Source organism: Adiantum capillus-veneris, chromosome 24 (genome assembly GCF_014529385.1).
Source record: "Adiantum capillus-veneris isolate H3 chromosome 24, ASM1452938v2, whole genome shotgun sequence".
In the NCBI taxonomy this organism is placed as follows: domain Eukaryota; kingdom Viridiplantae; phylum Streptophyta; class Polypodiopsida; order Polypodiales; family Pteridaceae; genus Adiantum; species Adiantum capillus-veneris.
In genome coordinates this window covers 8605290-8629601 of record NC_140954.1, presented here as the reverse complement: position 1 = coordinate 8629601, position 24312 = coordinate 8605290, and the positions used below count along the sequence as shown (strand labels likewise).

The following is a 24312-nucleotide window of genomic DNA, read 5'->3' as shown; positions in this document are numbered from 1 at the left end:
GGGGGATGGATTAGACAGAGTGTGGAGTATTCGGGTCCCCCGAACCAGTGTTTCATTTGCAGACAGATGGGCCATATGGCAAAGGCCTATCCTCGCAGGGGACCTCGAACCACGGCGCATGCGCAACCACCCAAGGCTAAGCATGCCAAGCAGACAGGTACACAGGACACACAGGCTCGTACTTCGACAGAGACCAGTGACCGGCTAGCTCATGGTTGGCAACAGGTGCCTGGCTGCTGCCGTCAGGGGAGATCTCACCCCACTACTGCTCCTAATGGCCGACTTGTTGCAGCTCAGCAGCACTGGGTTCCGATTGGGAACCGTTTTGACCCCCTTCAGCAGGACCTCCCTGAAGAGGCCCCGTCCACTTCTGTTCCTCCACCACCACCTCCTCCCTCACTCGCTGCCGCCCCGCCTCCCCCGCCCCGCGGTCGGTTTCTCCTTTCCGTTGTGTGGTAGGGATACCACGGAGTGGACCCAGCACACAGTCCTGGACTGGCTCCAGACACAGGCTATTGAGTTCTCACATCACATAGGGGACTTAGCAGTGACAGATCTCGAACGGACACTTTGGCCTCTTGCCAAGTTCAACGTGACACCTCCAGATGTAGCGGGTTGCAGGCACATTGTGGTGCACCTGTTTACTGACACTCAGTACCCTCCGTGTCATGTCTTTGTGCATGAGGATTCGTGGACAGAGGATGTAGCCCTTTGGGTTGCACGCTCGGCTTGGGCCTGGGCGGGACAGTCACTTCTTGCGCGCTTCTCTATAGGTCGTTCGGATGCGGATTACTCCCCATCCAAACCGGCCTCAAAGATATCGAGGTTGGCTCTTGTTGCAGCATCTGTTTTCTCTCACTGACTCCATGAGGATCAACTCATGGAATGTGCAGGGATTAGGAGGGCCCCAGTTTCCCCGACAAAGGGTCGACTGCGTCAGGAGCTGCAGAGATGCCTTGTGGGTGGTAAGATTGACATTCTTATGCTGCAGGAGCATCATCTTTGTGAGAGCCGCATTCGGCGTTGTGGTCAGATTTTCGGTGGTCGCTATGAGACTTTTTGGTCAGCTGCTTTTGGACCTGGAGGCATCGAGGGTGGGGTATGTATGACTATTGCAGAGTCTCTACAGCAGGCCATTGTGGGCAGAGGGATTATTATGCCAGGCAGGGCTCAATGGATCACTATGCAGGTTTTGGGTTGCCTTGTTGGCTTCCTGACATATATGCGCCCAATGTGGCGAGTACACGAGCAGAGTTTTGGTCACAAATTGTTGCGTCTTTGCTGCAAGCAGAGCAGTGGTGCATTGGGGGTGACTTCAACATTTTGGAGGACCCTTCTGACAAGATTCGTGGTAGCCACGCTACTGTGCAGGGAGTTGCGCTGGCAGCTTGGGAGAGGTTTTGTATGACTCTTGAGGGTTTTGGATGTGTGGGAGCACTCTAGCTTTGTGAGGCCTCCAGACGGCCTGGCCTTCTCTCGTTCGGACCGCAAAGTGGGAGGAGTGAATCTATCGCGGATAGATCGCTTCTACACTAGGTGGGACAATTGGCATCCTGGCAGGGACTTCCTTCTCGGACCATGCACTAGTGATCCTCACAGTGACAGATAGGCAGAGGCGGGGGACCACGATGCTACGCATCTCTGAGAGGGTCTTGGTGGACTCTGCACTCAGAGAGCGAGTAGAGGCTCTTTGGATTGAGAGGTTGGACATGTGGGATTCTCCACCTGACAGAGTGGCCTCAGGACTAGCTCAACCTAGTCGTTTCTTTCTCTAGGAGCCCTTGACTCGCCTGACTGCAGCGAGACAGGAGGAGCAACGTCTCAGACGGGGCGTTGCTTCCTTGCAAAGGATGCAGGAGCAGCATCCAGACAGTCCTTGGTTGGAGGAGCAGTTACAGCAGGCTCGCCAGGAGCTTATTAGCACAGAGGAGCGGCGCCATGAGTTTGCTTTTCACCAACAGGCATCTCAATGGACGCAGGTGGGTGACAAAGAGACTGGTGCTTTCTTCGAAGGAGTGGGACCTCGGCATACGCATGACAAGGTCAGTCAATTGAGGAGGCCCGCCGAGACAGGTGCTTCTGAGCCAGAGGACATGCGTGTAGTTGCTACTGACTTTTACCTTAAGTTACTATCTGCAGAGCTTCGGTCAGGGAGTCAGGATGCATACAGGGAGCAGGTGTGGGCACAGATGCCTTGCCTTGAGACTTGAGCTTCCACTTCAGCTTGAGGAGTTGCACACGGCTCTTAGTGCACTCCCCCGTGGTAGTTGTCCAGGTGAGGATGGCTTGACTCCCAGTTTTTTCTTGGAGTACTGGGACTTGCTTGGCCCTGATCTCTGTTGTGCTTTCCAGTACATCTTGCACACAGCAGAGATGCCTGACAGCATGAGTGAGGGTTTGATCTACCTCATTTCCAAGGAGGGTGGTTCCTTGGATGAGATTCGACAGTGGCGCCCCATCACCATCCACAACTCAGCCTACAAAACTCTTGCCAAAGCTCTGAGTTTGAGGATCCAGCCACTTCTAGAGAGCCTTATACATGGGACCCAGACTGGTTTTGTATAGGAGCGTAGTATCCTTGACAACATCTTTAGTTTTTGGGAGGCTTCTGTCCTAGCGAGGCTCCGTGGTGAGGATCTGGTGATTCTTCTTCTCGATTTTGAGAATGCCTATGACAGAGATGACTGGGACTTTCTGGAGGGCACTCTACGTAGGATGGGCTTCTCGGATGCTTGGATCAAAGGGGTGTCAGCTTTGTACAGACGAGCACACAGTTTGGTACTTTTGTCAGGAGGTAGAGGCGACCGTTTCATGCTCACACGTTCGGTCAAACAGGGCTGCCCTCTTGCCCCCTTCCTCTTTCTGTTCTATGCTAAGGCGATCAGCAAGTTTTTGGTCTCGCAGCACGTTGGTTTGCGGGGCTTAGCACTTCCTATTCGGGGAGATAAGCTACTGGACGCTGAGTTTGCTGACGACTCCGCCTTGTACTTGGATGGCCAGGAGGGCAACCTTCACAGGTGTGAGCAGACTCTTGAGACCTTCTGTTGTGCATCTGGCGCACTGATTAACTGGAGAAAGATAGTGTTTTTCTCCGTTGGTAGTGCTCCTGTGCCTGATTGGATGCCAGGTGAGGGTTTCAGGTGGATTCCCCCAGGGACTGCAGTTCGGCACTTGGGCTGTCAGGTTGGTCTGGACTTGTCTCCCGAGCAGCAGATTGCTCCCCTCCTCCTGTCTATCAGGAGGAAGTGTTACACTGGAGCTCAGCACGACTTTCTTTGGCTGGCAGAGTAGTAGTGGCCAACCAGGTATTGTTGGCGACTATGTGGTACATCACTTCTTGTTGGATCTTCTCGAGTTCTTGTATCAGCCAGGTAGAGAGGCTATCAAGAACTTCCTTTGGTCAGGACGTGACACTCAGATAGCTCGAGCCAGAGTGGCTTGGCAAGTCATCACTCTCACTTGGTCACGGGGAGGGCTTGGGATCATTGACCCAGCACAGCAGAGCAAAGCCCTTCCTGAGAAGTTCATAGTCAGAGGACTTCTTCCAAGTAAGGAGCCCTGGAAGGAGTTCTTGCTACAACGCCTTCGTGCTAGGGTGCCTCAGGCTGGAGGCCCCTGGCGACCTTCGACCAGATGGATCTTCACAGAGATGCGCAGAGTTGGTTTGAGCAGGAGACTGGAGGACCGCTTCGCTGTGAGTTTGCTTCAATCTTGGTAGCACTTGCGACAAGGCCTGAGCAGCGACAGCCTACTTGCGGAGGAGCGCCTTCGACAGCCCCTTGTTTGGAACCTCATGGTTTTAGCACTCAGAGAGGCCACTTGGTTGGTAGTCGGCCTCATGGTCCCTGGGGTCCCATGGTAGCGGGTCTAGCGCGCTCTTTAGGTGACTAGTTGGAGTTTGCAGGCTTGTCAGAGGAGTTGCAGGGTTTCCAACTACAAGGCATGAGAGGGGTGGAGAGCATGTGCCAGGACATCTCAGAGGCAGTTCCAGCTGAGTGACTCACACCTCTCGAGCTAGTAGCACCGAGGTGGATGGAAGCCTTCACACGACTTGAGGTTCTCATCTCAGTCCGGGCCTGCTCAGAGACTGTTCCCTCCCTTTTTTTCCAGTTACAAGGTGAGGGACGCTTACAACGAATTGCAATAGAGGCACCGCAGGTGACAGAGTGCTATTTTCAGAGGATCCGAGTGGTGGGCATCTGTGGGAGGACTTGTGTCACCGAACCTGACCCAACAGCTCTTGAGACTAGACACTGGAGACTGTGGGCTTGGGAGTGCTATCCACTGGCACGAGTACACTGGGATCCTGGAGAGTGGCAGACTACGACAACAAGCATCACAATATACTTCAAATGACTTCTGCAAGTCCGGCAAAGTCAAACTGGTCATGTAGTCAATTTCTCTTTCAATGTCTGAAAGGCAGTCACCTCTGTGGGTCCCCACGAGAAAGGGACTTCTTTCTGTGTCAAGATATGCAAAGGGGAAGCAACCTCTGTAAACTTTCTAATGAACCGCCTGTAATACGAACACAAGCCCAAGAAGCTTCTAACTTCATGGGCATTCTTCAAATCGGGCCAATCATGGATAGTCTCTATCTTGGCCAGATCCATCTGTACTCCTGCTGCTGACAATGTGTCCCAAAAAGTGTATCTCTCGTAGGAAAAATTCACTTTTCTTTGCATTAATCACCAACTTGTGATCTTGTAATGCCTGATAAACCTGTAGCACATTCTCTATGTTCTGCCTCATCCTTGGAGAAAACAATGATGTCGTCAAAGAAAGTGCCAACAAATAGTCTATACTCTCGAAAAATCATGTCCATCATTCAGCTAAATGTCGCAGGAGCATTGGTTAGGCCAAAAGGCATCACAAAAAACTCAAATAACCCAAAAGTCGTCCAGAAAACTGTCTTGTAGATGTCTTCCGACGCGATTCGGATCTGATGATATCCACTTTTCAAGTCGATCCTGCTAAAGCACGAGGATCCTTGTAGTCGGTCAAGAATATCATTGATCCTAGGAATCGGAAATCTATTCTTGATGGTGATTTTGTTGAGAGCTCTATAATCGATGCACATTCTCCAAGATCCGTCTTTCTTCAAAACCAACAATACTGGAGAGCAGTACGGTGAAGTACTACGCTGGACAAGACCCTTTTCCAAGAGGTCTTTCACTTGGTTCATATATCTTCGTTCTGGGCTCGACTCACACGGTAAGGTGGCCGGTTCGATGGTGTGCTTCCAAGTATCAGATCAATGGTATGGTCTTCAGGACGAGCGGGTGGTAACTCACCTGGCAATCGACATGATTGTGGAGAAAATCTTGGCGTCCTTTATCAAGTTCATACATATTTGTCCTATCCTCATCATTCAACTCTCTCAAAAAGATTTGAGTAAACAAACAGACTGGATTTCATTAATTTTGAAAACGGCCGAAGCCGATACAATAGGGACACACTCGCCCTTAAGTTTTACATCTAGTACAATGGTTCGGCCCTTCTCTGTAGTTAAAGTCGCTTTTCTCGCCCGATAGTTGACCACGACGTTGTTTTTATGGTACCAGGGAATTCCCAAGAGGACCTTACAACCTTCCAAGGGCATTATGTAGAAGTCCTAATGCCCCAAATACCCCTGACAATGCAACCGAAGTTTGCCAATGACAGGCGTAATGGCTACCTCCCTGCCGCATGCCGATAGAACTGCCTCTGCTAGTGGTCCCATCCAATCAGGTGTGATCTCGAGCCGCGCCGCCAATTCAGGTGAAATGAAGTTGGCCTTGGCTCCTCCATCAAAGAAGATCCACGCTTCTTGGTCTTTCACTTTGCCCCATGCTCGCGAAAGTTTTGTACTCTCGTCCATCGTGCTTGGGTCAGTACCCATCTAGTCCTATCCACGTTCCTCAGTTGCTTTCGAACTCCGAGGCCTTTCTTCATCTTTGTCGTTCTGTTCTTTCAGTGCCTTTTTAGGGCACTTCGCAAAGATACGCCCAGTTTCCCCGCATCCAAAGCACTTCCCCTCTTTGATGTCTCTCGAAGAATAAGCTTGGGTCGTGCATCCTTTTCTTTCTTTTCTGGGTTGCTCTTTTTCTTTCTACTTTCATTGTTCGAAGTCTGGTCGGTCCTTTGTGTCATGATTTCATTTGTGGGGAGGGTCAAACTGCGTGAATGAGTAGCAAAAACCCGTTTCGCATGACTCATCAGGTCCTGAATGGTATCTCACTTTTACTCTAAGCAGTGATCTCGTATCTCTGCAGAAGTCCGTGGTAAAACCGCTCAATATGTTCCGTAAACAAGATCTTCATAAATGAAGAGGTTGGTAGAAAAGAGTTCCAAAATCTCTCGCAATAAGCGTCCAAAGAATCTCCCTTGGTCATCCGAAGATGATTCCAAGCAGTTCGTATATCTCATTCGTACTCCAGAGACAGCCAAGAAGAAATAAAAAGCCTTTCAACCATTTAACTAGAGCTTCCTTTCTGAGTAGAAGAGTGAACCGCCATGTTCGAGCATCACGGAACAAAAAGGATTCAAATCGATTGTCCACCTTCTTTAAATTCTTTGACCTTCTTGCTTTTATCTTGGAGGAAGTCATATTGGTTGGCTTTGAAAAAAAATGTTCTTCTTTGCATAAAACATGTGATCGTCGGAGTCCGAAGTATCTAAGGATGAGTCCTCGGTATAAATGTCAGAAACTGAGCAAAATCTAGGCTGCTTTGCCTTTTTCTTGCCCTTTCCGAAGCTTTGCTTTTGCTTCGCTTGTCCATGTCTTTCTGCGAGTACAGGTTTTGCTTTTCTGCACTCGTCTATCTTTTCGGCTTTACTCCCTTCCTGAAAGTAAAAGCAATGGCCACACGCCATCTCGAGTAAATTGTATCCATCGGGTAAATCTTCAAGTGTATTACCAATCTCGGATTCCTGGAGTACTTAATCAATATGTTCACACATATGTCAATCTGCAGTTGAGGTTTGTACTCCTTTTCAGGCAAACTTGTCCGAAAAAAAATTTGCCCAAATCTTCATTCTTTTCTTCAGTTCCCGCACCTGATCTTCAACTTTTCTTTGCCTTCCTATTGAGAGGTGTCATATCTGTCAGATTCTTCACCAAAACCCATGTGTAATCTGGGATTTTTAATGGCTTTATGTAGACAGAAGCGCGCCCGATGCGCGATGTATGAAGGGTGGGAGTGGCTAATAAGTCCGAGGCCACGAAAATTCTTTCCCAAAACAGACTTGGACACTCCAAGTAGAGATTCTACCGCGACACGACAAGAATTCACTTCAAAACGATTCACAGTTCACAATTGATTCGCCACGGCCCGACGGAGTTCCGTGCCTAGAGATATTGGCCCCAAAGACTGGCGCCCCTTTCGGTATTTCTTTTTTATTAATCTGCAACTCAAAGTACAAGGGAGTGGGAGGCTCTCACTCTCAGACTCTGCGTCCATATGCTCCGAGAAGTGGGAAGCTCGACCACACTTATAAAGAGATTACAAGTGATGCCAAAAGCACACCCCCAAAAGTTGTCCCAAAAATCAAGGGCTTTCAAAAGTTCTCTCTCTCTCTCTCTCATTCTCTTGCAATTTACACAAAATAAAGCAAGTCAATTTGCGTAGAAACAGCCAGCGCTTGCGTGGCCAAAAGCAGGCCCAAAAAGCTACCGTCCGTACACTGCTACCCGCAAAACGCGCCGCGTTTTCCGCCGTAATTTACGGACTAGTCTGTACGGCAGTGCCACATCAGCATTTCAGCAGGGTTTTCCGCGGGATCGTCCATGCCTAGGGGTAGGTATGTGTGTGTACAAGGGCTGCCACGTCACTGGGTTGTGACATTTTAATCCAGTAATCATTTTGCCAGATCTTTTGAAACCTTTTGTGGTTCAATGTGATGCATGTGGCCACATTATTGGTGCAATTCTAATGCAGTAATTGTACATGAGAGCATAATTCTTTTAAAGACCGAAAGGAACTTGCAAGTTTATGAGAGAGAATTGCTGGCAGTAATTCACGCTCTCACTAGTTGGAAACACTATCCGCTAGGGGCTGATTTTGTTGTCCAAACAGACCATCAAACCTTGCGATACTTTCTCACACAAATGAAGTTGTCTGAGAAACACATGCGATGGGCAAACATCTTGTCAATGTTCCAATTTTAGATTGTGCATGTGGAAGGGAAAAAGAACGTGGTGACTGATGCATTGTCACGAAAGCCCCAAATTTCGGCACTGTCAATTCCGTACCATTGTGAACTAGACGAAATGAAGACCCAATATGTTGAAGATTTAAATTTTGAAGGCATTGTTAGAGCCCATGTGCACTACGCTAAAGTCCTCATCTCGTTGCATCCACAAACTGATGGACAGTCAGAATAGGCACATTCTATTTTCCTAGATATGCTCAAATGTTATGTGTCAGAGCACAATGCAACTTGGGAACACCATCTCCCATTGGTTGAATATGCTTACAATAACACTGTGCATATGTCAACAGGTAAGGCACCATTTGAGATAGTGGAAGGAGGGAAGAAAGTCTCACCCATTTTGCAAACTAAGGACAAGATATTTGAGGCAGACAAATATGTGCAAGATATGGAAGAAACATACAAGAAGATAAAGATTGCTCTCGAGAAGACACGGGCTAAGCAAAAGAAAGTTGTTGATCATCACCACCGTAAACTTGTATTTTCACTTGGTCATTGGGTACTTTTGCCGTTTTAAAAAGCCAGGTTAAGAAAAAGGAAAGGCGAGGGAATGTTTTTTTCCAAAGCTCAGTATGCGATATTATGGTCCTTTTTAGATTCCCAAAAATATCAGTGATGTAGCTTACAAGTTGAAGCTACCAGAAGGCTGAAAAATACATGATGCTTTTCATGTCACCCTTCTAAGGCCCTTTGTTGGTGATGTGCCAAAGAATATGCTTGATGAGGAACAGCCCGAAGTGGAAGAATTGGATGAGATTCTTGTTCCTTGTTCCTGAACAGACATTGGCACATAAGGAAAGAAAGGTTAGAGGAAAGGTTGCAAGACGCTATTTGATGAAGTTTAAGAACTATCCATCTTTGGATGCTAAATGGATGGAAGAGTCTAAACTGGTTGATTCACCTCGGCTATTGCAACTATATCTTGAAGCCTTTCATATGGAACCCACAGTGACTTGATGTAGCTCTATGGAGCAACGTGAGAGCATGGTTCATGATGCTCAAAGAAGTACTTAAGCAAATTGTATATGCTCTTTCCATACACAATTTCCCTAGAGAACATTGTGCTTGAGAGTACACCAGAAGACTTCTATGCTTGATATATGTGTGGTAGCCATGTTGGTGGGATTGTCTAATCGTCCAACGCGCTACATTTCTAGAAGCATGTATATCTTGGATTCCCATCATAGAATATATGTGATATCAGGAGATATCAGCATGTATTATTGGCATGCAAACGAGATCGCTTGCAGTATTTCAAGGGTGGGATGTGTCACCTGGAGGTGTATTTTTCATGTTGCCTTCTTTAAAAATGTACTATATTTTTATTTATTTTATTTTTACTTATATTCCTTTGAACCCTTGGAAAGGTGCAAGTGGACATTGCATGGCCAGTGTCAAACGGCTACGGCCAAATGGGTTTCTCACATCGGGAGTCTAGGTAGGTCAGTTTGAGACAAGTCGAGCCAGTTAGCACTAGATTCTTATATGAGTATGGAAGTCTGGCCAGTGACAGGCTCACATGGGCCTTTACACATACCATGATAAAATTACAACTCAAGGAATTGACTTGCTACTCTAGAAACAAGATTTACACACAATGTAGCTATACTAGCTCCAAAAAATAAATGTGGTGTCTGGCTATGTGTTCGGCTGGGTGGGTGTCCGTTCAACCAATCCGCCAACATTCCCCCCTTCCTAGCTCGTTTTGTCCCTTGACACGACCATGTGCAATCTTGTTGTTAGGTTGTCTTTAAGTTGGTCTTTAACTTTGAAAGTGCTTTGTCGTTGATGACGCTGCTCCCTTAAGCTGGACATATGGCAATAGGGGAGCAACTTGCAGGTCACATACGTACTCCAGGCTCTCATCCAAAGATGGGGCGCCCAAAAAAGAGAGAGGAGGCTAAAAATTAATGATTGTGCATTTACTCTGTGTGTGTGTGTGTGTGTGTGTGTGTGTGTGTGTGTGTGTGTGTGTGTGTGTGTGTGTGTGTGTGTGTGTGTGTGTGTGTGTGTGTGTGTAGTGGGCACAGGTTCACTACTTTAATGGAAAGCTTGTTTTCTACTTTGTCTCATGTAGCATAATGATTTGCTCTTGCACGTCTCTCTCCCCCCTTCGCACATATGGTAATGCCCCACTACTTGGGCTTCTTAGTTGACTATTTACAGTTTTGGGGGTTTTATGCGGGTTTGCCAAGGCATATTTCTTCTAAACAGGAACCGGATTAGTTGATTGCTAATCCTCCACAGATGTGCACAGCTCCATCGCAAAAGATTGCAAATTTGGAGATTTTTCTCGCGTGAAAACTCATCCAAATCACACGGGGATTGTTCCATTGCGTGCGGGAACCCTTGGGAAGCCTTCTGAAAACCAGTCAGCTTGAGCTTGCAAAAATTCTTGGCGTTCCTTCTCAAGAAGATCGAGTAAACGAACAAACTGGATATCATTAATCTAGAAATGGCCAAAGCCGAGACAAGTGGGACGGACGCGCCCTTCAATTTTACATCAAGTACTATTTCTCTACCCTTTTTATTCTTCATAGTTGCTTTTGTTTTTTTTTTCCGAGAAAAAGATCCTTCTATTAGTTACTGAAATTGCCCATGGGGCTACAACCACCTCTACTAGAGAGGGACACAACAATCATAAGGAGGAGACTCTCCCAATGAAAAACAGCATATGTACAATGAGGCTAAATCAAGAGATGGGAGGAGGGAAAAGCCACACAGGTGGGCGGTAGTGCCATCTCAGCACACCCTAAACCATGGTGAAGAAAGGCCCAAGCCGCCAGAGTCAAAGAAAAGCCTCTCTGCGCTCCCGCATGCGATCGGAGCTGCTCTCAAACCATCCTCTGAGAGTATGGATCAGCTCTAGCCACAGATCTCGAATAATCTCTGCTCGTGGTACAGGGTGAGCCTCAAAGATGTGAAAGCAGCGGGCCCGCCAGATGAACCAAAGTGTTAGGCCGCAGATGAGCTCCCAACACTCTCTCTCTCACTGCACCACTCCTGTGGAGTAAGCTCTGTAGCTAGCTGGAGTGAAGGTCGACCCCCTTGCATCACTATCATCCTACTGGAGGAGGATAGCTGCATCACTATTATCCTGTGGAATAAGCCCTGTAGTTGGCTTCGTGAGAGTGGACCAAGCAGCTGCCCCCCAAGTGTATTGTTGTGCCGTCGAAAGAGCGGGCATCAACCGAAGGACATGAAGTCAGACCTGATGTGCCAAAGGACAATCCCAAAGACAATGGCGCTAACTCTCCACAGGATGGTCACAAGCTGCGCTAGCTGCCTACCGAACGACCACTATGTACAAGCCAGCTCCCAACTGCTGTAGCTCGATGTGCAACCAGCCACTAAAACAAAGTGACTCACCGCGGCTGTCTGGAGTCCCACAACCTCTTCCAACAAACTGCCAAGAACTCAGCTGTGAGACCCTCCTCCTGCCAATGAGGTGTTGCAGCAGGACAAGCCTCTCTCCGTGCTGCCAGTATGTGACGTCCCAATCGAACACTGTACTGAAAGAAAGGGACGCCTGGATGGTCGACTGAGGAGAAAGGGTCCCTCCAGAACCACTCTCCAAGATCCCACTGCACTCGTGCCAATGGACAACACTCCCAAGCCCACAGCCTCCAGTGGCCAATCTCAAGAGCTGAAGGGTCAGGATCAATGACGCAAGTCCTCCCGCAGATGCCCACAACTCGAATCCTCTAAAAATAGCACTCTGCCACCTGTGGGGCCTCTACTGAAACTCAGTGCAAGCGGCCCTCACCCTATAGCTCGAAGAACAGGGAGGGTACCGTCTCTGAGCAAGCCCGAACTGCGATAAGAACCTCCAGTCGCGTGAAGCCCCCCATCCATCTGGGCGCTGCTGACTTGAGAGGCGTGAGCCACTCAGCTAGTACTGCCTCTGTGATGTCCTGACACATGCTCTACACTCCTCTGATGCCCTGTAGCTGGATGCTCTGAAGCTCCTCGGACAAGCCTAAAAACTGTAGCCAGTCACCTAAAGTGCAATGCATGGGGCTGTCTCAGGCGCTCCTCCATGCAAGTAGGTATAGTTGCTTTTCTTGCCCTGTAGTCGACCACCACATTGTTCTTGTGGAACCAAGGGATTCCTAAGAGGACATCACACCCTGCCAAAGGCATGATATAGAAGTCCTCGTGCCCCAAATACCCCTGACAATGCAATCGAAGTTTGCCTATGACAAGTGTAATGGCAACATCCCGTCCCAGTGCCATTAGAGCTGCCTTAGTCGGTGGTCTCGTTTTCTCTAGCGTAATTCCGAGTCGAGCCACCAATTCAGCCGAAATAAACTTGGCCTTGGCTCGTCCGTCGAAGAGGATTAGGGCTTCTTGATCTCGTACTTTGCCCCACGTTTGCAAAGCTCCGTACTTTCATCCATTTTCTCGGGGTCGGTCCCACAAAATCTGCTACCAGTCCTGCTTTTGTCTATCCCTTCTTTGCTCGCTCCTCTGCTGCTCTCAAACTCTCAGGCTTGCACTCTGGCTGTTCTTTTGGTGCCTTGTTAGGGCACCTAGCTAAAACATGCCCATGCTCTCCACAACAATAACATTTACCCTCCTTGAAGTATTCGGCCCGTTGCTATGCCGACAATCGAGGGCCTAAGGGTCTCTTCTTTTGTTGTTTTCCCTTCCTTTTATTACTATTGTTCGTATCTTGTCCGGTCCGAGATGACACTAATCTATTTGTGGGCTACGTAAGAGTGCCCCCATGCATTGCAAACCCTTGCTATGCATGTCCCATCAACTGTTGCATGGACTCGAAATTTTACAGCCAACAATAATCTCATATCTCTTTGGGTAGACAAACCAAAATCGCTCTTTCTACTGCTTGAACGTAATTTTCTTGAAAGAAGAGACCGGTAAGAAAGTGTCCCAAAATCTTTGACAGTAAGTATCCAAGGTATCGTCCTTGGTCATCCTCAGATGATTCCAAGCGGTGATCACATCACGTTTGTATTCTTGAGTGAGCCATGAGGAAGTAAACGCTCTTTAGAACTGAAGCCACTTTGTTGGTGCCTCCCTCCGTAGGAGCAAGGTAGACCACCAAGTCTATGCGTTCCCTTTGAGGTAGGATGCCGCCCTCCGGACTTTGGAGTGCTCAAAATAGTGTCCTCCATACTATGCAATATCAAACTGTTAAATGAAAGCAAGGGCTCTGTGTGTATCCTTGAAGCCAAAAAAAAGTGTCAAACTTTATTGCCCCGCCCTCCTTAAAATCTTTGGGTTTCTTCTTCCTATCCTCGAGAAAATCATATTGATTGGCTCTGTAAAATTGCTCCCTTTTTGCAAACATCAGCTCATCAAACTCTGAAGTGTCCGAGGAAGAGGAATCCTCGTCTAAACCATCAAAGTGCTTTCTGGATCTTCTACGAGATCGACGCTTTTTTGCCTTCTTCTTGCCTCTGCTGTGTCTCTGAATCTTTTTCCTCTTCCGGCTCTTTCTTCCCACGTCACTGGACTCGGAGGTCGAAGAACTGTCAGAGCTGTCAGAAGAAGATGAGGATGAACTAGAATCATCCTCAAATCTAACTCATTTCTTAGCCTTCTTGGCATTTTCAAAAGTAGATTTCCGACCCACGTAGCCTGGATGGTCTACTGCTCGACTCTGCTTTCCGGGCCACTTCTTGGTCTTCGTGAGTCTTCTAACTCGTCGTTCTACTGCTTCTTCAACTCATCCTCTAAATACACCTTCTGGGCAGGAGACCTAGATGTAGTTGACTTCTTCATTGCTGACTTCAGAGGTGATCTGATGACGGAACGCCATCTGGAATGCATCATCTCAAGGGGTACTTGGCAAAAAAAATTGCATATTGTGGATCTTTGAAGTACCGAAGCATCTGCTGGGCACAAGCATCAACCTGTTGCTGCCGCTTACTCAGTAGAAGGAGATGGCCCGTATTACTCTGGATCTTAAGAAGATGGACGATGTCCATTGGAGTCTTCATTGTTCTCGCTCGCTATGGGTTGGTCGGGAGTCACAGTTCGCTCTTGGCGTGATTCGTTGACTCGATCCATGAGGGTTGTGAGTAAAGGGATCGGATCCTTCGTAGAAGAAGAATCGATTGAGCTCTGATACCACTGTCACAGACTTGGACACTCCAAGTCAAGAATCTACCACAATACACACGAGAGAACTGAAAGAACTGAACAAAACACGACACGACACGGCTCGGCGAGGTTCCTTGCCCAGAGAGATTGGCCACAGAGACTAGCACCCTTTCTGTATTTTTTATTATTAATGCTTCACAAAGTACAATGTCCCAGGGTCCTCGTCTCAATAGTGCTTCCAAGCTAATCTGTCAGAGGCTGAGGCCTTGGCAATTTATTTATAGGCCTTGAGCCTTCCCAAAACCAATGTACATGAAAAGCTTCAAGTCAAAAAGCATCTAGTCCCAAAAACTGGCGAGCGCAAATCGCGGAAATTCCGTTTAAGTGTCATGTCAGCAGCGCGATTTGTGGAAATCCGTACGACAACCACCACAACAGCACGAATTGCAGAGACCCGTCCAACTGCCACGTCATCAGTCCTTTGCGCCAATCTTTTTAGTCTTTGTCCCTTTTGGGCCCCATCGAAGAGTACCCAATAAGTGGTACAACTAATAAAATTAGGTGTCCTTTCACATTTACCACTCGGATTGGTTCTGCAACTTCTTCCGTGTCTTTCAGCGGGGCTCTGACCTCTTTCTATCTAGAGTTTTTCCTTTAGGTTATGCCACGTCATCACTTTGTGACAGGTCTTCTTCACAGCGTTGCTATTGAGGCACCAAAGGTGACTGAGTAATGTTTTCAGAGGATTCGAGTGGCGATCCAATCAACCTAGAGTTATGGCTGTTCTGCGCTTGGGAGAGCCGCCCTTTGACACGGCTGTAGTGGGACCCAGGGGAGTGGTTTTGGTGAGACCTCTTTGCTTCAGTCGATCACCCGAGGATCCCCTTTTTCCAGTACATAGCTCGACTGAGCCGACACAGACTGACAGCACAGAGGGAGGCTCGTCCAACGGCAGCAACTCATTGGCAGGAGGGTCTCATGTCCGATTTCTTGGCTAGTGTCACAGGACGGGCACCACGTGCCAACAGAAACGAACAGACTAAACGGACTTTTAAAACTTCAATACCACTAAACTGAAAAAGAAAGAGAGCACACGCAACACAGAGTGGCGGAATTCCACCCCAGAGAGTATTGGCCCCAAACCTTGGCACCCCTTTCAGTATTTCTTTATTTTTCTTCAACTGAGTACAATGTTGGTACTCCAATCCCTCCACCTTCACACTGAAGCATGCCAAAGATTGAGCCCTATGCACATATTTAAAGGCCCTTGGCTATCCACTTTGAATTATGGCAATCCGAGTACTGCCACATCAGCACATGTCAGTGCAAAATGCGGAAATCCGAACACTGCCACATCAGCACGTGTCAATGCGTGTGTGTGTGTGTGTGTGTGTGTGTGTGTGTGTGTGTGTGTGTGTGTGTGTGTGTGTGTGTGTGTGTGTGGGGTCTCATACCAAACGTTGCACAACACATTTTAATTAATCAACATCAATCTTCGCTTCTTCATGCAGAAAACGGGAAAACAAGATACACCAACTTTTACATGCATAAGCTTGCACACAGGTTTATATAGAGTTTACTTTATCGAACCCCAAAACTGAATTTCTCACACCTGTCAGAGGTGAGGGCACAGCCTAGAAACTCGTAAAGACACTCCAATACAACACAATCACCAGCAACAAAGGGTCAGATATTACCTCCGCAGACTCAGAAATAGCATCCCGTATTTTTCCCATGGCAGTCTTTGAACCAATATTGGTGACAACTGCTCGCGCCCGTCCTACAGTCACCACAGTGCCCTAAAAATACACACTAGTATAAACTACACGAATTCCAGAAAAGTACAATAATGTTTCTGAGTTGAACAAACAGATGTGACCCACCGAGAAAAGTATGTTTGTTTTGTCTTGGTATACAGCCTTCTCTGCATACGTCGCATCAATTGTTTTTATCACAGAGCAACTTTCTCCTGTCATAGGCAGATATAAAAAGTTGAAGGGAAAGGAAAAAAGCAATCAAGACACTCTAACTGCACAACAAGATTCATGTCAAGCATTGTTAATATACCATACTCCCTTTCTCCCAATTATTCCAACAGGGAAACCGAACCAATGATGATAAAACAGGAACATAGAGCAAGAAATGATAGCATGCAGGTGAAGATTTTGATTGTCCCTCCTCCATCTGTAAGGACGTCCAATAGTAGGTTGCAGGGTAATATGGGTCTTTTGAGAGGCTTTCAACAAGTTCAAAAGGTTTACAGCCTTCCATAGGAAGACATGAAGCCTGGAGTTGGTCGCGTAAGAGATGGTGGACAAGGTGGAGAGGGGAAAATGTGCAATACAAAATCATAATTTTGAAACACCTCCAAAAAGAGAAGAAGCGGGAGGAGGTTCACGGGAAAAAGGGTTTAAACAAAGTGGATTGCTACTGTTTCCAGAGCAATTGTAACAACACTTGGAGATAAAATTGGAAGGCTAGGAATAGTTTTTTGTGTAGAAACTGGTAGGGCGAGGAGGTAAGGTCCTCAAAGTTTGGAATATTGGGATATGGCAGATATCTCCACGAAGTCAACACTCTATCTGTCTACCATCATGAGAAAGTGTACTCATCAATCATCATGTCCTATTCTTCCGTACTTGCAATTGACTTTGTTCTAGTAACATGAACTTCGTATTGCTCCATGGTGCCACACTGGCAATTATAGTACTTTGTTTTGTGTTAAGGAAAGAAAAAGATGGTTCTGATACCCAAGTCACCAGCCTCTGACCCTCGGAGGGCGGTGCACCACAGCTGTGTCCCTGAGAAGGGGGTGAAGCTGCCGCTGCTATAGAAACTTGCAGAGTCAACAGCGCTGAAGTAACATGCAAGGGCAGCCTGATCAGCTGTGCAATAACTTGATAGCAGGAACAGCAACGCTCAACGAACAGGCTTCGCAAAGAAGCTGAACAGTCTCCAGCTAACTGATCACTGCAATAGAGGACACCCACGAGCTGTTGGTGAAATGAAAAAATGAAATGTTATATTAACGTCTTCTAAAGGCCATATTGACCTATGAGACCAAAGAACTACATCATAGTGAATCTGATACAAGGTCTGGATAAAACGAAAGAAACTAACTAAACAACAGCATTACTAGAGCTATTAAAGGTGGGTTTTACAAGACTGAGAGGTACATATACAAAAAGTGGGTGTGTATCTCAGAAAACAAATACAAAAAGGTGGGTATGTGTATCAGAATTTGGAGATGGCTGGCATCGGTCAGTGCATGATCATGTCGATGTCCTCCATGGTGAGAGTCTACACAGAGCATCTCCCATGTCTCGCCAATATAGATCTGATCCTCTGCTGCAACCTCATCCGTCGATGCGAGCATCCCCTTATCCTGCGCCTCTTGGATCTCCCCAGTTCAGTTGCTCAATTACACAGTAGTATACCTCTACTAGTGATGCACCCTGTATCCCTCCTCTCTAGCTGGTCTCGTCTCTGCTCAATTTCTAGATGGCAGACCACTGCGATCTGTCTCTGGGTGTGTCTCCCAATGTGTGAGCCTCTCTCTCTCAGTAACCCTGCTCGATATCACTGAATCTCTAGCAGATCCTAGTATCTCATAACTCTAGATAGAGGCCCAAAACCCTATCTAAAGAGGCAGTGAAAGGGGGATACGTATCCCATAGTATGATAGTGCCATATATAGTGGAGCTCTGGCTCTAGCTCTCTCTAACACAACTAGCACAACCTGGCCTCGACTGAAATGCCTCGAAATCGGCAAGTCTCCATCTCCAACTTGTGTGATGATGTCCGAATCTATCCAATAGCACATCATAAGCATGGGACAAGTAAGTGTCCATGTGGCATGTAGGCAGGCCAAGATAAGAACCCATCCTCTATGAGCTCGAGAAAATGCTCTCTATATTGGTCACCTTCGGGCCTAGCTCTTGTAAAGGCTGTATCCATGTCCTCTGGGTATCCAACTGAAACAAATCCTGTCGTATAAGGCTAGTGACCTCCCTCCGTAGAGAGAGAGAGAGAGAGAGAGAGAGAGAGAGAGAGAGAGGGGGGTGCATCTAGAGAATACTGAAAGAAGGGGAGCGTCCATAAAGAAACCATGCAGCTAAAACCATGCTACCATCTGTGCATACCAACATGATGTATCTAGAGAATATTGAAAAGGGGGGACCTTGTCCAAAGAGAAACCATGCAGCTAGAACCATGCTACCATTTGTGCTACCAACATGATGCATCTAGAGAATATTGAAAGGGGGGAGCTTGTCCATACAGAAACCATGCTACCATCTGTGCACACCTACATGATGCATCTAGAGAATACTGAAAGGGGGGGAGCTTGTCCATAGAGAAACCATGCTACCATTTGTGCATACCAACATAATGTATCTCCATGTGCTGTCGAGTGTCATGAAGACTCCAAGGCCAGCCGAGCACAACGATCTCATGGGAGCGCCCATAAGCTGTGTATGAATACCAACGATCTCGTAAGAGCCTCAACCATCAAAGGAGGGGCAGCCAGCTCAATTGGATGATCGCACTCCATGTCTCGCCACCCATCTGTACGTCTATGCTAACTATGATGATCTATTGAGGGTCCCCATATCTGCACTCCATATAGTACGGGGATGGAAGATGGAGATGAAAGACACATGAGAAGGGGGAGGAGAAAAATTGACAGAGAATTTGAATGTGCGGCATTACAATGTTTTTATCAAGGCTCATGCACTAACCTACCTTTACCTCACAACCCCCAACCACTTAACCTAGTGGTGCATGCTTCAAGAGACATAACCCATGGTCAGGTTTTATTGCTAACATTTTCCCCTTATAACTGAACATGACAAACTCCAATAAATCTGATCCATCTGACCACATAGACTAGAAGCCCCCTTATACCATAACATAGGGTGTGTATTCTTATCTAGCAAGAATTGGGATGGCTGGACAACACACTCAATCCACAAGACATGACAATTAACTAAGGATGTGTGTATTCTTTTCCAACAAGAATCGGGATGGATGGACAACACAAACTCAAACCACAAGACATGACAATTAACCAAGACAAACTGGGTAGTCTTACCACAGACTAAATATGCCACTCAATCCACAAGACGTGACAATTAACCAGCACAAACTAGGTAGTCTCATCACTAAATATGTGAGGGTAGTGTCTAAACCCTTTACATCTATTGAGACAAGTAAAATGACCTGAACTTGAAACATAAACAACCAGCTTTTAGAATGTAAAACAATCATCAATAGTTCTACAACCATATTAGCTGCATCTTCTTCAGTATCACCACCATTTGCAAAACTTCACTTTAGCTTTCTTGAAGCATTTGTTTGACTGATAATTGGTCTTTCCAAATTGCACACACAGACGCTTAGCGATACAGTCGTTTGCTTGATAGTTTTTTTGTCCATGAATAGAACAAGAATTTTTCAGTGTCACTTTTGCAACATAAGCAAGATCTCGACTACCAACACAGAGAACCATGCAACAATCTGCGCTCCTCCCTCCAAAGAAGTGATTGAATATTCCATCTAATGCAGGAATTGTATCTTTTTCCTCAAGTACGGTAACACTTTGATTGAATTTATGAGAGTTTTGAGTAAATTGCAACAAGATCTTCGTTACGCATAGGCTTCAACACATACAAATTGAGTTTTGATATTCTTCAAGTGATTGACAAGAGATGCAATATTCACACCAAACTGCATGTTCAAAGCGTGTAACTCCAGCTTTAACTTATCTTTGAATATTTGGTTTTAGCTCCAAATAAGATATCCATTTCCTCCAAACAATGTATGAAATCGTTTCCAAGAGCAGACTGCAGTTAAGACAATAACAATAGCATGTTCGTCCTTTCGTTGTTGTTCAAGAGATAAGCTTGTGTAATACCAGTAGTACCCGTAGGATTCGGTCCAAGAGGCTTTGTAGTCGTCCATGATATCTTTCCCGTTAAATAGCCTATAATCTTTGTCTGCCAAGATGGAATTCATGCCTTCAAACTTATCCGCTTTGGATGCCATTGTTAAAATCGTAAGAATCTTCTCCGCACTTCATGACACCAGCAGGCCATTACTAGGCCAGTGGCCATACTGTAAAAAATTGAAAAAGTGGCCATACTGTACCAAGGTTTACACAGTTTCGGACTCTACATCACTTTTGCGGGATCCGAAGCTGCTGGCTTTCAGATACTGGCAGTGATACTAGAGATTCTACTGTGTCCTTCACCACTTCGGTCCTCTTCTTCTTCTTTTTCCCACGTAGTTCAGTCGTCTGTTCAATAGATTTCCCTTTTGCCTTTGAGTTTTTACGCCGCATATCCGCATCCACATCCATGGGGCTAACATGTATATTAATGACCCAAGCCAACATAGGAGATGCAAAGCACTGAAAGCTAGATTGCACAGATTGCACCTGAGCTCTGAATCTTTTGGCCCGGGACTGTAAGGAGGTAAAGAGAATCTGATGAAAGCCACACGGGATGGTGTTGATGAGGCAGTATAGGCCATCGCAGTAAGAGAACATAGTAGGCACATCACATCTTCCCTTGCTTACTTTAGCAGCTCTGACTATGAGGTACTTGAAAATGGCCCATAGCTTTTTATTCTTTGCATAGTCAGCATGATCAACACTAAGTAGCTTCTGGCATGCCTGAATGGTCGCATCTTTTGAAAGTTGTGAGTAGGTTCTCGTAGCCGGTTTTACTGAAGGAAAGTTTTTCATCCCCAAAGCATGACCAATGCGTGTGGCCGTCAATGTGTGCCCTCGTACTTTTAGAAAAAGCTTGAGAACCTCATGGACCATATCCACGGGAATATTAGTAGGGAGATCTGACTTTGCCAATGCTGTCAGACCTAGCGTTTCTAGCTGATCTCTTGATAGAACTTCTTGAAGGGAAGGATGAGGCGGATGCAGATGAAAGTTCAAATCTGGTTTGAGTTTTGGAAGAAAGAGGCCTAGTGATTGATGGCTCAGCACATGAATGTTGGCCTTCTTTTTTTCTTTCACATATTCTTCCTCTTGGCTAGAAGACTATAAGTCAGAGCCAGAGCTGGAGTCAGATGCCGACGAGGACTCCAGAGAAGCTTTGTAACTCTCATCACTATGATCACTGGCGGACAAATATGTGAAGCCATGGCTAGAGTTTTTTGTGTCTTCCTCCAAAGAGCTTCGAGATGTATCAGACGAGGGCCTCTGTCGTGACAAGGTCTTCTTACGAGGTTGCTTGCTTGTACCAGTTATAATGAGTTGTTGTCAACACCACTGTACAGAGGGTAGGTAGGGGCGAGTGGACTTGGTATGGGCGAGAGAGATTAGGGAGGAGGCGAGGGTGTTAGGTAGGGTAGGGGCGAGGGGAGGGTAGGTAGGGGCGAGTACCAGATTGGGACGAGGGAGGGGTGGTGAGGGGCGAGGGGACTGGGTCGGGGCAAGAGGGTTAGGTTAGGGGCGAGGGTGTTACAGTAGGGTAGGGGCAAGGGAGTTAGGGCAGGGGCGAGGCTAGGAGGGTAGGGACTGGGGGAGTGTGGGTAGGGGCTAGGACCAGATAGGGATGAGGGAGGGGGGGCGAGGGGACTGGATATGGGCGAGAGGGGTAGGTTATGGGCGAGGGCAACTGGATAGGGGGGCTAGAGGTTCAGGGCCGAGAGAGGCGGGTAGGGAGTGGCGAGGGGATTCTCTTGCAACCTACAGCTGGAGGCTATTAAATTCGCATTCCCCTGAAAACATGAAGTACTCATGGTGAGGGTAGAACTTACTAGGGGAAGAGGTGGTTTTGCACAACCTTGGCAAACGAAGGATAGCCTGCTATGTTCACGATGGCTAACCAACAGATCTTGAATTCCACATGTGAGATGAATATCGCAATTAGGAAAAGAAGAGTAGTATAGCAACTAGACATGCTCTAAAAAAAAAGGGACACTAAGGAGGGAAAGCGGGCAATGCAGTTAAGATGAGAAAACTTCAGGAGAAGGCTTCATGAGAAGAGAGAAATACCCAGTTAAATATCCAATTGGATAGATCGAGACCTCCGAGTAACTCAAATAAATAGACTGATGCAATTAACCCAATAGAAAAATGTTTAATGAAAGAATACACTTCATGACACAGCAGGAATCCATTGAAAAAACTTTGGGGATAGAAGCCAGACATAGGCCAGAAGCACAGTGTTTAAGAGTGAGACAAAGATGAAGGTGAAGAGAGACTGTGATAAGGCAAATGATAAAATGAGCAGGATGGTCGAGAGCGCAAGGAGAAGGCACACTCGTGGCTTGCAGGTTAAAATACTAGTTTGAGAGACCACAACTTCTAGCTTATGGTGAAGGGTAGTAGCATTTAATCCTGGAGCCATTTACCAACGGCAAGGAAACACCTTCCAGAGTCACTAACTATATTGCCCCCTATGGTAGAATCTCCTATACTATGAATGGTCCTTGCCAAGATGGGACCAACTTCTTTGCTTTTTTCTGATATCGAGCCTGATACACTAGCACCCGTGAGCCTTGCATAATTTTTGTCTTTCGGAGATGGCCATCATGCCACGCCTTACATCGAAGCTGCTCTACTTCAAGAGCCTGAGAAGCCAAACGGCGGCTTTCTTCCAATAGGGCGAGACAAGAGACAGAGGTAGACCCCAAACCCCCATTGGCACGCAGACTGCCTACTCGCGGAGATCCTGAGTTGAATTCGAAGGGTGCTCCCAAACCAAAGGCTAACTGAAATGGGGTGTGATTGGTTGTGGCTTTGAAAGAAGTGCGGTTTGCTTAAAGGGTGTCCTGGATAGCTTGAGCCCAAGACGCCGGATGGAGATCACATGCTTTCCGCAGAAGGGCTATCAGAACCTTGTTGGTGCTCTCGGCCTACCCATTTGCTCTAGGGTAATAGGAACAAGACTTACGATGAAAAACCTTGTAGTTGGCGAGCAAGGTTAAAATCATTTCATTAACAAAGTGACTACCCCAATCACTGGTGATCTCCAAGGGACATCCAAACCTGCACAAAATATTTTCATACAGAAACTTGGCTACATTATTGCTAGTACAATCAGTTGTTGCCAGTACCTTTACCCACTTGGTTGCATAATCTGTAGCCACTAACAGATACTTCCGGTTACCTGGTTGGGCCGGGGGAGCAATTGGACCCACAAAATCCATGCCCCATTTCTCAAAGGGCAGCCATGCCATAGAGACCTGCAAAGGACGGTTGGATTGCTTCCTTGGTTTAGGTCCACAGCGCTCACACACATAAGAGAATAGGCGATTGCATCCCGAAAAACATAGGGCCACCATAGACCACTCTGTAGAATCTTCTGGGCGGTGATGTGACCAAGGTAATGGCCACCACCATCTGGTCCCGACTTGTAAAGCTGGCCTCCAATCAGAGTGAATGGCCTAGACTTCAACAACAATCTTCTCTTCTGTAATGGAGACGCACTCTCTAGGTACAAGCCAGTAGACAGCAAATGCAAGACATCGTCGCCGTACCATTCTAGAGTGGTATCTACCTTAAATAGACTGCTCTCTGGAAAGTCATCCGCAACCCCTGTAGCTTCTTCACCTGTTTAAATGCGAGAGAGGTGGTCAGCAATGACATGATATTTGCCAGGTCGGAGTACCACTTCGAAATCAAACTCTTGAAATAAGAGTAACTACCGCCATACTCAACCTGCAACCTGCGGATTATTAAGTAGATAGCGCAGGGCATGTTGATCAAGAATAATTGTGAAGTGGACCAATAAACAGTGACGAAACTTTTGTAGAGCATACACAACAGCCAAACCTTCCCTTTCTGTGGTGCTATTGTTGCGCTCTGCTTTGGTGAGCAGGCGACTTGCATGGTGAACAGGGCGATCCAGGTTGTACTCCTTACTAGGCCTAGTCAGCACACAACCCAGAGCTAGTTGATTGGCATCAGTATGCATAAGAGACCAATCAAGAGCCATTAGAATTAGGTGCTTCAGTTAGGCGTTTTTTGAGGTATGCAAATGCTTCAACCTCAGGTTTTGACCATTGGAAGGGTACAGTAGCACTGATGAG

At 46.8% G+C, this 24312-nt stretch overlaps 1 protein-coding gene across 5 annotated transcripts in view; it reads right to left on the bottom strand.

The window, feature by feature from the left end:
- The window catches only part of ECA3 (endoplasmic reticulum-type calcium-transporting ATPase 3), a 215251-nt gene that overhangs the window by 100998 nt on the left and 89941 nt on the right, over nt 1-24312 (bottom strand). For all 5 annotated transcript variants that reach the window (XM_086497970.1, XM_086497971.1, XM_086497972.1 and 2 more), the window contains 2 exons: nt 16143-16228; nt 15957-16058 (listed from right to left, as the gene is read on the bottom strand). In XM_086497970.1, coding sequence (XP_086354096.1) covers nt 15957-16058; nt 16143-16228 — 188 coding nt within the window. The remainder of the gene's footprint in view (nt 1-15956; nt 16059-16142; nt 16229-24312) is intronic.